This window comes from Synchiropus splendidus, chromosome 14 (assembly GCF_027744825.2).
Source record: "Synchiropus splendidus isolate RoL2022-P1 chromosome 14, RoL_Sspl_1.0, whole genome shotgun sequence".
Classification (NCBI taxonomy): domain Eukaryota; kingdom Metazoa; phylum Chordata; class Actinopteri; order Syngnathiformes; family Callionymidae; genus Synchiropus; species Synchiropus splendidus.
This window is the reverse complement of record NC_071347.1, coordinates 22,237,145-22,253,290: the sequence shown is the minus strand read 5'-3', so window position 1 is coordinate 22,253,290 and position 16,146 is coordinate 22,237,145. Positions and strand designations below refer to the sequence as shown.

Genomic DNA, 16,146 nt, shown 5'->3' with positions numbered 1-16,146 from the left:
TTGCTTTGACTACGGCCCCTCAGGGGCCACTGTGTTTATCAGGACACAAGTGGATGGATTGGGAACTCGAGGGGTGGGTCCCTGTTTGAGCCGGTTATCGTGGGAGTGTGCTGGCTCCCGATGTGGTACCACTGTCCAGAACCTCTGGGCTCAAGTGCCTGAAAGTGAAATTCATATTGGGTTATCATAAGTTTAATAGCCGTCTAACTCAGGCGACCATGGCGCCGTCGCAGGCTTTGTCACCGCAACAATCCAGGTTGTGTCTGTACTATCGGTCCCGGCCTGAGGTGGCGCTCGTGCCCCCTTCATAATTACACATAATTGCAGATATTACAGGCGCGTGTGTAATTTACACATCCTGATAATATCTGTATTTATTCCCTCCTGACGATGGCCTGAGCGGCGCTCGCTGTGACGCCTCTATTATCTGTCATTCCTCGGACTCACCGCGGGTCACTGACTAACCAGGAGCATCTTTTCTAAATGACGGTGTTGTGACGTTTGCGTCACGTGGAACTGGACGTCCGTCAGTGTCATAACTGTCAGCACATTAGTTCACTGCAAATGGGATCCCACAGAGGTCGATCCTTGGACCCGTACTGTTCCTTGGACCCTTATTTCACCTTCAGTTATAGAAACATAATTTAATGTCAATGTTTAGTTGTTGTCACGTGCTTTTTAAAATGTAATTTTCCGCCTTTAATCACATGCATTTAAATTAAGATAAAATGTGTTTTGGGTTTGGTGACAGTGAATTTGTCTAGTTAAATAAAGTAAAAAAAATGCAAATCATGGATGAAATAAACGGGTTGTGGCCGTGTTATTATTATAATATTAACATTATTAACGATGCTCTTGGAAGAAAAAACTTGAAATTTACATAACTCATATATCTGATAATATACATGAGGAGAGAAATATGAACGTGATGGTGGGCGCAGCGGCGATGAAGCGGTGACGTGTGAAATCATGAGCGGAGAAATCTTAATGAAGTGCAGCAACAAACCGGAGGTTGTGGCGTGATGTATTGTTTCTCGCTGACCTCCCCAGTGGTCAGACGGAGACGGTCGGCCAACTGAGACGAGCCGCAGCCGTTCACACACACGTGCGCGCGCGGCGAGTTAATCGCTGCTCAGAAATTACATTTGTTCAATTGCTCGGTGGCGCTAACCTTTTCTCCAGCAATTAAAGGCGGAGAAGGGGCCTCGTCTCATGAAGTCAGCAATTTACACACACACACATAGATAAAAGTAACATCGGAAGAAACAAATCACTTAATGAAGTTGTCGCGAGGAAACACGTCTGAAATTGCCGTTTCTAATTAAGAGGAGATGTGTCCGAGCGGCGGTGGATGGATGGCGGTCCGCAGCCAAACATCTGCTCTGGAAGTGCAGAGGAGCTGATGAGGTCTGGAGGGTGGGTGGTGCAAACCTGGTGAGCTCAGGCGCGGCTTGGCGTGGACGATGAGGCTATTCAGGCACCTCTGTGTGCAGTCAAGTCTGTGGAGCTTATATGGGTTTCCTCCTTCAGTCCTACAGAGCTCTGGTGATGGCTCTGAGTTGTCCCCCTCCTCTCGGCCCAGGGAGCCGGGAGAGTTTCAAACAGGCTTTTACGCTTGAAATCCTGGATACCTGCGCGGTGCGTTCCGTCATGTTGTCCCTCGGGCAGATGGTGTGAAAGAGCTGACGCTGGCCGACTGTCTCCACTGACTGTGTGATGCTCGGTGGGACTGAGAGAGGATGATGCTTCAGCAGGTGTGGGAAGCTCAGCAGCTTGGGTCTGTGAGAGCTAAAGCTGTGCTTACGTTTCTGAGGTCAGCAGGTCACTGACCTGAGTGTGGTGACGTTGGTGCCACCAGGGGGCTCCAACTCCACAGTATAAATTATCACCGATAACCTGTTCATGTAGCATGTAGAGTTGCCAAGTCAGACCGAGAGAGCGGATCTTTACTGGAGTCACAACGCATTCAAGTCCGTCAACTGTCATCCAGCTTTTTAGAGAGGAAGTAGATCCAACTTGTGGAACTATCAACTCTGTTGTGAGCCACTTTCACACTGGAGGGAAGAATCAGAATCAGCTTCAGTGAGTCAGAGTGTGGAGGATCCCACCAACTGGGATGTGCTTTGGAATAAGGTGAAAACGTGAACAAAAACAATAATAATGATAAACAATACACAGCAATAATAGAACTAACATGGTTCTTCGTGGTTCTGGGAGCGATTTTGCATTTAGTTTTGCGAAATCGTCAACTGTTCCTGTAATGTTTCCTCCCCAGAAGAAGTGGGTCTTCACTTCGACCCTTGCTGAGTCCCACACACCCAGGTTGCTGGAAAGAATGGACCAAACTTACCAAACTTACCACTGTCGAATCCAAAACACCAGTCCCTGGGACTCTCTGACTCATGACATGAAGAGACAAGTTTTGTCTTGTGACTCACTGTTTTAGGCAGGAAATTGAGCAGCAGGAGTCAGATTCATGCAGTGGAATCCATCACTCCAAAGAGAGTCCCACTGTGTGTCCTGAAAGGTCAGTGAACCCTGGGCGACTGGTGGAATCGATGTCGCTCCTCCTCAGAACTTGTATCTTGACGTCGTAACTCAGAGGCTCTCTATGACTCTTTCACCCGAGTCACTTAAGTCTGTAAGATGACTGGAGGTCAGCACCATGAGTCTTTTGCTCTTGCGCGGCGTCTCACAGAAGTGTGCTCAGAGAGCTGCGCCAGTCATGTGACCGGAGTGCTGCAGCAAAACAATTAAATAGTGAATCCGCGGGACAAACTGGCGTTACATCTTTATTTCCTTCACGCCATTAATCCGTGACATGACTTTACTTCCAGATCAGTTTCCTCCCGAGTTCAGCGCCTGTTTCATTAACTTCTCCCGTTGAATTCCAAATTGAAAACCTAATTGCAGAGTGAGCTCTTGGCGCGCGTGTGCGAGCGCGAGTGTGTGTCCAGTCAATAAAACGCCGCTTTTAATTGCACTGTGCTTTGATCATGGCATGTTTATCAGCGGGTGAGACTCACATTAACCTTTCCGTCGGCCCTGACATTTCCTCTCCTCCTAAATGGAGAATTAAAGACCATCGGAAAGTCATTAGCAGAATTTACGGCCTTTGCGGGCTGGGCGGCCGCGGGACGCTCCGCAGCCGCTGCTGAGTCACAGCTGGGAGGAGAGCAGAGCCAGAACACCTTCAGCCTTCCAGGAGTCGGCTCCAGCTGCAGTCCATGTTTTTACTGCCAAAAATAAGAAGACTTCTTTCTCTTTGGGCTTCTCCCTTCAGAGGTGGCCACAGCGGATCGTCCTCCTCCATCTCCCCCTGTCCTCTGCTTCCTCTTCTCTCAAACCTCCTCATGTCCTCCTTCACCACCTCCATCAATCTCCTCTTTGGCCTTCCTCTCCACCTTCTGCCTGGCAGTTCCAACATCTCAACATCTTCATCTACCACTGTACTGGCTCTCTCTCTCTCCTCTGTACATGTCCAAACCATCTCCATCCAGCCTCTCTGACTTGGTCTCCTAAACACCTGAGCACATGTGCTGTCCCTCTGATCCTATCATCATCCTGCTCTCACTCCCAGAGAGAAGCTCAGCATCTTCATCTCTGCTACCTCCAGCTCTGCCTCCTGTCTTCTCCTCAGTGCCACTGTTTCCAAACCAGACAACGTTGCTGTCCTCACCAGACTTTTGGACACTTTCCCTTTCATCCTTGCCGACACCCTTTTGTCACACATCACACCTGACGCTTTTCTCCAATGAATCCATCCTGCCTGCACCCGCTTCTTCACCTCTTTCTCACACTCTCCATGGCCCTGGACAGTTGAGCCTCAGTACTTCAAACCCGCACCTTCTTTATCTCTGCCTCCTGTAACTTCACCTGTCCACTTGTCTCCCTCTCATTCACACACATGGATTCTGTCTTACTGCGGCTAACCTTCATTCCTCTCCTTCCTAAGGCAGACCTCCACCTCTCTAGCTGATCTTCCACTGGCTCCCTGCTCTCACCACAGATCACTATGTCATCTGCAAACATCAGCGTCCAAATGGCGTCTTGTCTAAACTCATCTGTATTTATTTACTTATCAAAGACCAACCGCTAACATTCTGTCGTGACCCAGTCGAGCTGAGTAAAACTGAGTATCACCAGAGTGTGCACACCCGGGTGAGTCCCTCTGACCCAAGTCACTTTAGACAGTTGATCTGACTAGTCGATTGGAGTGTCTGGACTGGAGCTGCTGGGCTCAAGGACGCGCTTGAGTTGCTCAACAGTTAGTTGGTCGTGTGATAAGAATCAAGGGAGGGAAAAAGTGATGGAGTCTCTGAGTCCCACACATCCCAGTGAGTCCCAGGGTCTCCTGCCAGCCATGTTCGTACGGTTCGTACAGCTGGGTTAGGCCACTTAGGTCTTGACTTGCTTGACATGAAGTCAAACTCGCATGTTGCTATTGTGAGAGAGTATTATGTGAGACAGGAAGTCGGCCGCTCGAACCCTCACCTGACTTCACTCTAACAAACTCCCACAACTCCAGATAAATCATATTTATCATGAACCTTTATGTCACTATTTACATCAACTGTTTGGCTCGATTTAGCTCCGGTTGAAGGTTCAATTCCAGGCCACCTGGTCCAGCGTCGCTCCTCGTTGTTGAAGTGTTTCTGAGGTTCAGGTTCCATGTCTTTCTCTTGTCCCTTGCTGCGGTCAGCTGGTGGCTGATGTCCTGGGCCTCACTCTTCCAGGCTTCTGTTTAGCCGCCTCGCCCCAGCGTGCTGGGCTCACTGTGAGCCCGCCAGGTCCGAGGCCGAACTCCCAGCGCTGCTGCTCTCCTGACTTTTCGGGGAGAACAGTCGCGCGCAGAGCTTCTGTTTCAAGCAAAACACCAGATTGTCGTCGAACACCGAGTCTCTGAGCAAGACCTCCAGCAGCTCCTCCTGAGAGTCGAACACTTGGCTCAGGTCCTGGATGACGGCCTGGGTCACGTTCCTCAGCATGTCCTGGTCCTTGACGGTGTCCGTCAGCAGGAGGCTGATCTTCTCACTGGCGTTATTGGCCAGCCTTTTGACGGCCAGCCGCACGTCCTCCGTCCCGGGAACCTGAGGGATCTGCCTCAGCAGCTCCTCCATCAGCGCACTCACCAGGTTGTTGATCTGCAGGTGTTTGGACGAGGACGCGGCCATGGCCGCTCTGAGGTCATGGGGAGACGCGCCGAACAGTTGCTCCTCAAACATTTTGGTTAGGCACTTCTTGGCGGCTTTCGAAAGCAAGCAGACGATCTGGGAGCAAAGGTCGGCCAGTACCATCTCCGTGTTGGGGTCCACGTTCCCAGCGGCAAGCCTCCGCCACTGCTCCCTGCTGATGGTGTCCAGGTACTTGCCCATCATGGGTTGCAGGGCCTCCTTGGGGATCTGGATGTTGTCCATCTTGAGGGACTTGGTGGAGGTCCAGGGGAGGTGCGTGGCTAGCTTGTTGATCAGGGTGTTGACCAGGTTGTGCGTCAGAACCTTCTTCTCCACGGAGCTCTCCAACGCCGCCGTCATTTCTGCCCCAGACGCCGCCAGCTCCTCCAGCATGTGCGTCACAAACTTGGTGGTGGGTTCGCAGAGAGACAGCGCCACCTCTGAGCTGAAGTCGGCCAGCAACATGTCCGTGGCCGGGTCCCAGATCCCGTCTGCCAGCAGGTCCCACTGGGCCGCGGGGAGCTGCTCGAAGTAGGTGTTGATGATGGGCAGCAGAGTCTCTCGCGGGATCTGAACGTTCTCCATGAGAATTCCTTCACGCAAACCTCTCTGTGTGATCAGTAGTCGCACACGTGCCGCGTGGTACCAGCTAAATAGGCCTTCTTAGCCATGTGATGTCACAAAGCGTGAGCAGCATGAAGGCGGTTCACCTTTGACAACAATGTTTGCTGAGGTGACATCACCTCGCAGCTTCACTGAGCTGAAGCTGTGTTGAGGGGAACAATAATGGCAGAACTGGGTGGTGGAAACCTGTTGCTACTGTGAACACAAACATTCCATTTATCAACTTCCTTTTGGCGTCACGGCTCTCCAGCAGATGTCCTGCCCCCGTCTTCTCCTCCAAACTCACTGGCTGTCTTCCTCTTCTTCATCTCCAACATCCTTGACCTTCTAGTGTCACCCGGTGAGAACCTGACCGTAGGTAACTCAGACGGTGTCTGCGCCCTCTTCTTCACCTCCATCTCTGTTCTTCACTCTGGCTTCTCTCTAGATGAACTGGGATTCATCTTCAACTGTGCTGGATGATTCTTATTTATACACCGTCAGTCAGTCCACCTGTTGCAACATCTCCTTCGGAGATTACCTTCATAGAAGAAAGATCTTTATAACGTATTAAGTATAGAGTTAAAGGTATATGACAGAAAACAGCTGGATTTATTTTATACAGAATCATCAATATTGCAAAAATAATTTTATGATACAGACTTTTCATGGATGGGTGTTAGGGCTGCTGCCTCCCTCTTCTGGCGACTGAGCGTCATGACGTTTCCATTTCTTCCTTCTTCATCCCAGGCTCCACTTTTTCTTGCTGCACTGGTCGCGTCCCAGAGCAGTGAGTCGTTGCTATGCCAACAGTAGAACCCAGTTGATTTACAAAGGGAACGCATCAGAACTGTAACGGAATGATGTTTTCATCAGAGGAGCGTTCCATTGGAGTCGGAGGTCAGTTGAGAGAACGCGACGGCCATGAACGCAGCTGCAGTGCTTTTCTGAAACATTTAAATGAATATTGAGAAAGGAAGCCTGGAGAGCAACGACTCGGTGCTCACTGACTTGTCGTCAGTCCGTGTAGCGTTCCACTCGCAGCGGCGAGAGACTCTACTTTTCAAAAGCTACCACTCCTCCCCGTTCAGGCTATGTACACACTCGCACCCGACACCTCAGTCGGCTTTGTCCTTCTTCTTCGTCATGACTTTACTCGCCACGGCCGACCCCACGGCACCGACGCCACCGGTCACCATGGAGACGCTCCCTTTCACCAGGCCCACCCCGGCGACAGGCACGGTGGTCACCGCCGTCTTTGTCAGTTCGAAGCTCTTGCTTCCGACCCAAGCGACGCCGCCGATGGTAGCGCCGACCACGTTCCTGGTCATGCTGAACAAGCCGCCGCCCATCCGCCACATGACGCCTCCCTCTGGTCGGGGGTGGTCTTTGTCTGTGTCTGGTGGAGAGGAAACAGTTGGAAACAGTTGAACGTGACAGAGACGTGGAGCAGTGAGCTGTGGATGTTGAACACGCAGTGGAGGTCTGAACCCTTAGCCGTCACGTAGCACCTGCGTGGAGGGGCGGGGTCTCTCCCTGGTCCCTCCCCGCACCTGCTCAATATAGTATAAGTGTGTGGGTCGCATCAGCGTACGACAAAACTGAGAGGAATATAGAAATTCAGAAATAAAAAGCTAAGTTTTAGACATAAACAGTGAGGTATGCTGTCTGATATTAAAGAAATATGATCTCAAATATTATACAAGAAGATAAGTCCATTGTTATCGAACTATTATCAGCATTACAGAAGAGGTCTCCAACCTTTTGTTTTCTGAAAGATTCTTTTATCACTAGCATGTATTGACGTAGCTAACCTCTGTACAGAATGGAAGTTTGTGATTCTTATTGATGTATTTTTCAGGTGTTTGCTCACACTTCGCTGTTGGTTTGGTGAAGAGCCATGGTTGTTTTTGAGTGTAGTCTTTAGCTCAGTGATCTGAGGCGGCTCCCGCTGACATGTCTGGGCTGAAGCTGACTCCGCCCCTTCACCCCTACTCTGTTGCGATTGGTCGGGTTGAAAGCACGTGTGCAAGGGTGACAGAGAGCCACACTTATTTTTGTCTGTCATTGAGGGTTATAAATCGTGGCGTGTGAAATGGGTTTAGATCACATGACAGGGTCAAGTAACCTTGCTGCGAGTCTTCCTGGAGCTCCGCGGGGCTCCTCTCCTCACCCCTGTCCTCCCCGCAGTGGTGGTTGTTGGCAGTCGGGCTGCTCTCCTCCTCCACTTCCTGTTCTGAGGCCAGGACCTGTGAGGTAGAAGCACGATGACAGCAGAAATATTAGCTTTTTCTGGGAAAAATCGGAATGAAATTTTGTAGAATTATCAATTAGCATATGACAAGTTACATTAGCACAACTATTATCATCCACCTTCACCTTCTTCTACCGCTTATCCGGGGTTGGGTCGCGGAGGCAGCATTTGGAGCAAGGAAGCCCAAACTTCCCGGTCCGCACAAACCTCCTCCAGCTCCTCCCGGGGGATCCCGAGGCGTTCCCAGGCCAGACCGGAGACATGATCTCTCCAGTGAGTCCTGGGTCTCCCCCGGGGTCTCCTCCCGGTAGGACATGCCCGGAACACCTCCCCAGGGAGGCGTCCAGGGGGCATCCGGATCAGATGCCCGAGCCACCTCAGCTGGTTCCTCTCCATGTGGAGGAGCAGCGGCTCCACCCCGAGCTCCTCCCGGATGACCGAACTCCTCACCCTATCTCTAAGGGTGACGCCCAGCCGCCCTGCGGAGGAAACTCATCTCAGCCGCTTGTATCCGCGATCTCATCCTGTCGGTCATGACCCAAAGCTGGTGACCATAGGTGAGGGGGGGAACGTAGATGGATCGGTAAATCCAGAGCTCCGTCTGGTGACTCAGCTCCCTCTTCACCACGACGGTCCGATACAGCGACCGCATCACTGCACCAACCCATCTATCAATCTCACGCTCCCCTTTTCCCTCACTCTAGAACAAGACCGCGAGATACTTAAACTTCACCACCTGGGGAAAGAACTCTCCACCGACCCGTATTTTGCATATTTTCGCCCCAATTTACTGAAAGTAAAAGTAGTGAGACTTGGATATAAATGAGTGATTAAAAACACACAGCGTAGCGGCTGCTTGCTTGAGTGTCTTTCATTGGTCCATGAACCAGGAGCACTGTTGACGTGTACTGACCACTGCAGACCCCACCAGAGTTATATTATCAGGGTGTATCAACCACTGTAGAATTTAAAATAAAATAAAAACGGAGTCGCAAAAACGCTTTCCATTGTCCGAAATAACGAAATTTCCACAACGATGTGAATCCCATTCTGCTTTAAACGATGAGTAATATTCGCCCTCCAACGACATTACAGTGCGTTTGTGCAAACGTTTATGTTGTATTTGCAGAGTGTGCGACCGACAATTGAAGGACCTTATTTTTAGCATCATCGCATTAGCGCGTTTACGTCCCATTTCGTTGACTGACCAGAACTGAAATAAAAACGGACCCGCTGAACGTGACGGCTGACGGTTTCGTGGGCATCTCGTGACGGTGGTTTTGGCTAAATCCGTGGATTTATTTAAAAATTCGGGAGCGGATGGACGTGTTGGGTCATTTGTTGCTGGTTTGTCATCCTCACCTGGTACTGGGGTGACTAAAAAACAGTCCACGTACCTTCATTCTGGGAACTGCGGAGGTGATTTAAAGACCTTTTGTATCGTATCGTCTGTAAACGGATCAAGCGTCTGTTGTGTTGCTGTCAACCCAGCAGCGGAAGTGACGTCATCTTGTTTACTGTCCCCGAGCCGATTATGCTCAAACTGCAGTGACGTTTAGCGGACACAAGATGGCGCCGTTGCACAGACGCCACCAGCAGCTTCACGAACGAAGCAGGTTGTGTTTATTTACATTTCGGTTGAGCGCGGTTTTTGGAGCTGTTTCGAGTCGCTCCCGGGATGAACTCATCATCATATCGGTCTGAATATTTTCTGAATATATGTTTGTATCGCAAAACTGGCAATCATGTTAATGTGATGTTCAATAATGAGAATATTAATATAAAAATATAAAATTATTGATCTGGGGTGGTGGGGAAATACTTCTTCGCAGATTTTTATATTTCGTCTTCATGCATAACACAATTCAAATTCTGAAATATAAAAGGGAAGATTTGGACACGAACACTGAGGTATGTTGTTAGAAAAATAAATATGATGTCAAATATTATGGAAGAAGAAAAGTCTATTATTATTGAATCACCTGCACTATAGAAGAGGTTTCCAACCTTTTATTTTCTGATAGTTTTTTTTTTTTTTTTTGCAGTAGCATGTATTGACATGGCTAGCCTCTGTATATAATGAAAAATTATGATTTTTATTGATGTATTTTGTCAGGTGTTTGCTCACACTGATGTTAGAGAATTGCTTTTTATGCCTGGGTGTTCACGACTGTAACTGGTGCACCTCGGTTGGTCACCTTCACCGTTGGTTTGGTGAAGAGCCATGGTTGTTTTTGAGTGTAGTCTTTAGCTCCGTGATCTGAGGCGGCTTGCACTGAAACGTCTCGACTGAACCGGCACAGAACTGTGGTCGGTCCACGCAGTGTTTCTTCTGTCAGGGACTGGACGCACATGACCGTCGTTCTCATCAGTGACGTGAGACTCGGGAGTCAGAGTTAGAAGAGTCAGGTGCTGTGACTGGAGAGGAAGCCAGTCTCTCAGAGGGAGGTTTGAAGATGAGGTTACGGCTGGAGCCCACCTCTATATCAAACATCCGAGCGCTGTATAAAGAGCGATAGCACAGGGGACAAGACAGGAAGTCACGCTGTGATCCTGCACGGCGATGTTGTCCAGAGCTTCCTCTCACTCATAAAGTGTCAAGCAGCCACACATGCCTGTGCATGTTTGGAGAACGGTCTGATCCGGCTGACTGCACCGGGACTGAGGTCCGGAGGGGTCAGCCGAGTCGGCCACCCGGGCCGCCGCGTCCCGCATCTGTCAGAGTGGCATGTTTCTCCTCAGTTCAGATTCATGAGGCTGTAACAACATGGGAAAGAAAATATACCAAAATAGCAGCCTTCAATTTGTGAGTGGACTTTCAAGACTGTGGCCATTCTTCAGCGACGTTTGGAGGGACACCACCGTGATGCTGTCGTGGAACTCTCACCCATCTTACTGCGTTTATTGTGTCTTCACTCTTGCTTTCTATAGTGAGTATCACCATCATGATAATAATCAATAATAATAATAATAATGTGATTTTGCTGTCGAAAAGTGATGAATAAATAAACTTGGCCAAATTACAGGAACAAAATGAAGAATAAATGCAGGATATTAAGACACTGAAAGCACTATAAGTTAAAGGAAAATACATATAAATATAAATAAGTGACGATTGAAAATAAACATCAATTTATAATTTTAGATTTTCAAATGTTGAAGAATAAAACACAGAATAAGAAAGTAAAATATATCACAGGGCATGAAATAACAGAATTAAAAATGTAAAAATTGTGAAATTAAAATCACGAGTAAATCTAGAGGTAACAGTAGTGAAAGCAGAAAATCTACTGTGAAGTCTAATGTGAGAAATGTAAAATGGCTCACATCGACATCCCTCCACCCAAAAGTAAATAAATACGTAAATAATAATAAGAACAAGAAAAGATAAATGAATACAACAAACAAAAATAATAATAATACATTTGGTATTTGGGCTTCATCCACCTGAAACCATGAACGTTGCAGTCCTCCAGAAGGACGTGCAAACCTCCCCACATCACAGACCTCTCCTCCATCATGTCTTTATGAGACTCCTATGAACTCATGACCATCACGCGGCGTGGACCACCATGGAGCCTGGCGAGTCCACGGCCGCTCCATCATCTTAGATCTCAGATTAGCATCCTGCCGTCTGGAAGTGGAGCAATGTGTTTTGAGGAAATTCTTTGGAGCAAACGTGTTTACTCAACATGACAACAGCACTTCGATGTGTTTCCTGTGAGAAGCCACCTCTGACCCCGCATCTGGCTCCCAGCATCGGCGGAGACACTCGCCGTCCCCCGGGGGCCCGGTGGCCTGTGCTCCACGAGGTCCCTGCTTTCCTCTCCGTGTTTTCTTAACTCTGAAAATCTAAAAATAAGCCCGGCTGCGGATGTAGCCAGCGTGTTATATAAGCTTATGAGATTGAAGTGTCAAGAGTGAGAAGCTGAGCAGAAAGTTTGGGGACCTCAGAGTAAACAACGGAGGAAAGAAAAGGGGACAGTTTCCTGGACCGGCTTCAGAGCGGAAGAATCACCATTCTCAGATGGTGTTTGTTAAATACTTGAGTGAGATGTTCTGCTTCAGCTTGGCGCCGACGGTGACGCGGGTCTGCCCCGGGGCCTCCTCCCAGTCCAGCACCTTCAGATGACTCCTGGATGACTCGGCTTCTCTCCGCTCTGGAAGCTAGCAGTAGCAATGTGCGTTAGCGTATCAGGAAAGACACACACTTCCTTGCTATCTTTTAGCAGAACAAGTCGTTGACTCTAATAGTTGAACTTAAGCCACCATGATTGAATGTAGCCATTAGTGCTGCGATGCTACCTAGCTACGCTTGACATACACACTCACACACAGACGTATTTGAGGGGATATCGAGGGGCCACCCACGTCTGGAGCCAGATCTGGTGCAAGCCTACGGTGCCCATTGTTGGCCCCAGGGTGGGCGGCCCCTAGTGGGGAAACACCAGAGATACAGCTTGTATCTCTGGTGACATACAAATTTCACTCACAGAAGAACCATAGAAGTGTCTAAAATTAACTGAGCAGTCGATAAATATTTGATCAGAGTTGGTATAAAAGCAAGGTAACACGACTGGGACCGGTCAAGAGAGGTCCGAGAGAGTCAGAGAGGGCGAGTGTGGTGAAATCATATTGATAAAATTGATTCATAAACCAACAGAAGGTTCTAAAAAGCGATGTTCTCCGTGAGCCAGTTTGAGCCCAAGCTGGTTCATCCATATCCGTCCACTGGTCTGAGGTTAGGTCGTGGGGGCAGCAGCTGCTGTAAAGAGGCCTAGACTTCTGCTCTGAGATGGGTCCCGGGGCCTCTTCCTGCCTCAAGAATGGATGTAGATGAAACGGCACAACACAACCTCAACTCTCTCTACTCTTTGAGGAACAGAGGTTCTACTCTGAGTCTCACCTGGATGACTCAGCTTATCTCTTGAAGAGAGAGTCCAGAAAAAAGCTGGTGCCCACAGGCGGCAGGAGAAATCCTCAGGTCAATGTGGAGCCTCTGGCTCAGCTCTGTCTTGATCACAGAGACCTCATGATGAAAATGCACCCATTCATCTCCATGGATTATCAGAGACACAACTCCAGGTCGATGACATTCTGTGGCTGAATATAATATTTGGCAGTTTCGAGGAGAAAATAACTAGGAGCTGCACCCTGTCATGACTGTTGCTTTGATTTGAGTTGCCATTGCAAGTGGACTCCAAGAGTCACGGCCGTCATGTCGCAGGACAGCGACAGCACTCGCTGTGCTTCCGAGCCCTTTACTTGTTATCAACGGAAGTTTGTGTGTGTGAGAGAGAGAGAGAGAGAGAGAGAGTGTGAGAAAGAGAGAGAGAGAGATGTCAGCAGACGCAGAACGCGAGGGAGGATCGTCTTGTGTTGATGGTGGTTTTATCGTCGTCTAAGTTTAGATGTTGGCTCTCCGAAGACTTCTCAAGTAACCGCACTCTCTCCTCACCGAGTCAGAGCAGCCCCCGGAGTCAGACCATCCAAATCACAGAAAAGCGCTGAGGAAACGCGTCCGAGCCTGCCAGCTGGAGAGGGATTTCTGGATCGTCCCGCGACCTGCCGCCGCGCTGGTGCGATGAGAGAGGACCCGGAGAAGGGAGGAGACCTCTCTCAGATGTCGGGGCAGCAGATTCCTCACTTCCTGCAAGATGTCATCTTCCACGGCAAATTTAAGGTACCGCACACCCGCACCTGGACCGGTCCGGCCGCCGACACTGGAGGATCCACAGGGCACTTCACTTACGACCTATTTATGTTCCGCCAGTGGTGGTCCCAGCAGCAGCCTCCCATAAAACAAGCGCCGGCGTCCCAACCTTCACCAGGGCTTGTTCTGTAGTGCAGCAGCTTCTCATGCCACCCAGACTGCTGTAGACTAAAGTGACTTCCACATGATTCATGACTTCATGAGCCGCAGCACATGGGGAGGAAGCATCGGACAGATGGCTTTATCGGAGTATAGTTGGAGGTGCTGCAAACAAGGGACTGTACTCCCTTTTATTTCAAGTCAGTGAATCTGTCCATGATGTATTTGGATTAAAAAAAATAATAGATATAATGTATAGTTAAATGTGACTTTAGGTTGCACTTTAAATCTTTGTCATGTTAACAGTGTGAGTGAACATGGTGAGCGGTAGACTGGAGCCTGAATCCAGTGTATCACCTTCATCCCTCACAACCACCACGGTGGAGGTACAACACTTGGAGTGTGAAATAAAAACATGGAAAGGAAAGAACATTTCAGCCTAAAACTGGTGGGTGAAAGTTGTTACTTTAATGTTACCTCAGTTAAAGTGCGTCTTTAAAGTTTCTTGTCACTTTATTTTGGGAGAAACTTGAATGGAAACACACACTGAGGTGGCATTGTGGACTGATGGTGAAGTTAAATAAACATGACTGATTGTTAATGTTTTAAAGTTATATATGTCTGTGAGTACATGAGGACCACACTTTTTAGTTGGGGCAATGAAATACACTCTCGGTTTGAACCAGTCAATTACTTTCAACTCCATCAACGTCATGTACATGGAGGAATGAAAACCAGAATGAAAAATGTTTACTTGAAATCTATTAAAAGACCTGTGTGATCTGAGAGGAAAAACTATTGTATTGATATTGAACATTTTTTTCAATAGTTTTATGCATAATTCTTTCAAGTGTTGAAGGTGTTGTGTTACTATTAAATTACTTTCATTTTGAGTGGCAACAATATTAGATTTATTATAGATTTATAAATGATTTCCGAAATGACAATTAAACCCAAAATATCAATGACAAAATGAGCAATTCAGTAAAGTAGAAAATATTGAAACATTAAAGTTTTAAAAAACAAACAAATAAGATCCATTTACATGAGTGAAAAACTTAAAAAAAAAAACCTGTGTTAAAAAAAAAAAAAAATCAATTCGCTTCCTGATGAAATGTTTATTTGAACAAAAAAAGGAATTCACATGAAATGATGTGGTGTCAGTTTGGGACTAAAAAATCTAGTACTAACAATGTAAAGAAAATAAAAAAAATTAAAAAGATATACAAAATTGAAAGATGTAAATGAAAGGTGTCACTGATCTTTATATTTATTCTTGATTTTGAAACAATAACCCGGATTTAATAAATATCTTAAGTGAACTGAACAAATGTTAATGAATATTTAATGAATGTCTAATGAAGAAATAGCCTGTAAATAAAGGTGTGGGAGGGAAAAGCCAATATGAAAGTATTTGTGGAAGCCAATGTGGAAAAGTCAATAAACTCAATGCTTAAAATAGATTTGCTGTGAATAAAGGGGCCGTGAATGAAGTTTCAGTGCGTGATCCTGCGGAGTTTGAAGTGTGATGAGAAATACAGAAGACTGCGGCACTTGTGTCAGGCGTCGCTTCACTGTCAACGTCCCTGCAGTTTGAACTGTTCCCGGGTCTGACTGTGGCTCGGTGCAGATTTACATCCCGATGTGGGCCGAGCTCCCAGAATAGATGAGAGAATCCTCAGCAGACTCTGGAAAGATAAATTAATCCCACGTTTGACAAAACTATCGGACTCAACACAGCCTGAAGAAAGAGGCCTTTCATGAAGCAGGATGGCTGGAGACGGAAATAACATCAGTGATTCTGAGCTCAATTAACATGCCTGGAAAGAAGGCGAGCTGTGTGTCGCCCGGGGCTCATTATGCCGATGTTTTCACAATCTCTCAGAGTTTTTAACACTGTTATGATTATGACTGGGTACGAAAGTACGAAACACACGCAGTTGGGATTTTGCTGACTCATGTTTCGGATGTTAATGAACTCCTGCTCCAGTTAAGGAAGTCCATGTCCGGGGTTTTCAGCGGCCCAGTGGTGACTCCGCCCACCCGGCTCAGACGTGACGCGCTGCTGTTGGAATCTGATGTTTGTTTAAGGAAGGAAGCTCTTGATAATGATGCTAATAGTTTGTGTAATTCGGTACAGCCTTGCTTGTTAATGGCCGCTAAAATGAAGGATTTAAAATAAAACACTCAGCTTCTGTTTCCAGACAGGATTCTGATGAAGATAAAATGTCGCTAGTTCCGGTGTTGACCAGCTAGTGGGCGTGGTCTGGAACGGGACGTCAAAATCCCGCCATAATGAACCC

General features: G+C 47.8%; 2 protein-coding genes across 2 annotated transcripts in view; one reads left to right on the top strand and one right to left on the bottom strand.

The window, feature by feature from the left end:
• The window catches only part of LOC128771047 (anoctamin-1-like), a 61,429-nt gene that overhangs the window by 30,929 nt on the left and 14,354 nt on the right, over nt 1–16,146 (top strand). Inside the window, exon 5 of the mRNA XM_053886156.1 lies at nt 13,498–13,714. Within this exon, the coding sequence (XP_053742131.1) occupies nt 13,498–13,714 (217 nt within the window). The remainder of the gene's footprint in view (nt 1–13,497; nt 13,715–16,146) is intronic.
• zgc:101566 (Transmembrane protein 263-B-like) lies at nt 6,422–9,537 on the bottom strand. The gene is made up of 3 exons (XM_053886166.1): nt 9,429–9,537; nt 7,906–8,026; nt 6,422–7,176 (listed from the first exon to the last, which is right to left on the bottom strand). Exons 1-3 carry the CDS (start codon nt 9,432–9,434, stop codon nt 6,896–6,898), a joined length of 408 nt encoding a protein of 135 aa, XP_053742141.1. The 5' UTR covers nt 9,435–9,537; the 3' UTR covers nt 6,422–6,895.

Excerpts from the sequence above, each read along its gene's own strand:
- zgc:101566 (XM_053886166.1), bottom strand. Across the intron at positions 7,177-7,905 it reads CCAGGAAGACTCGCAGCAAG|ACACAGACAAAGACCACCCC; the intron begins GTTACTTGACCC and ends CCTCTCCACCAG.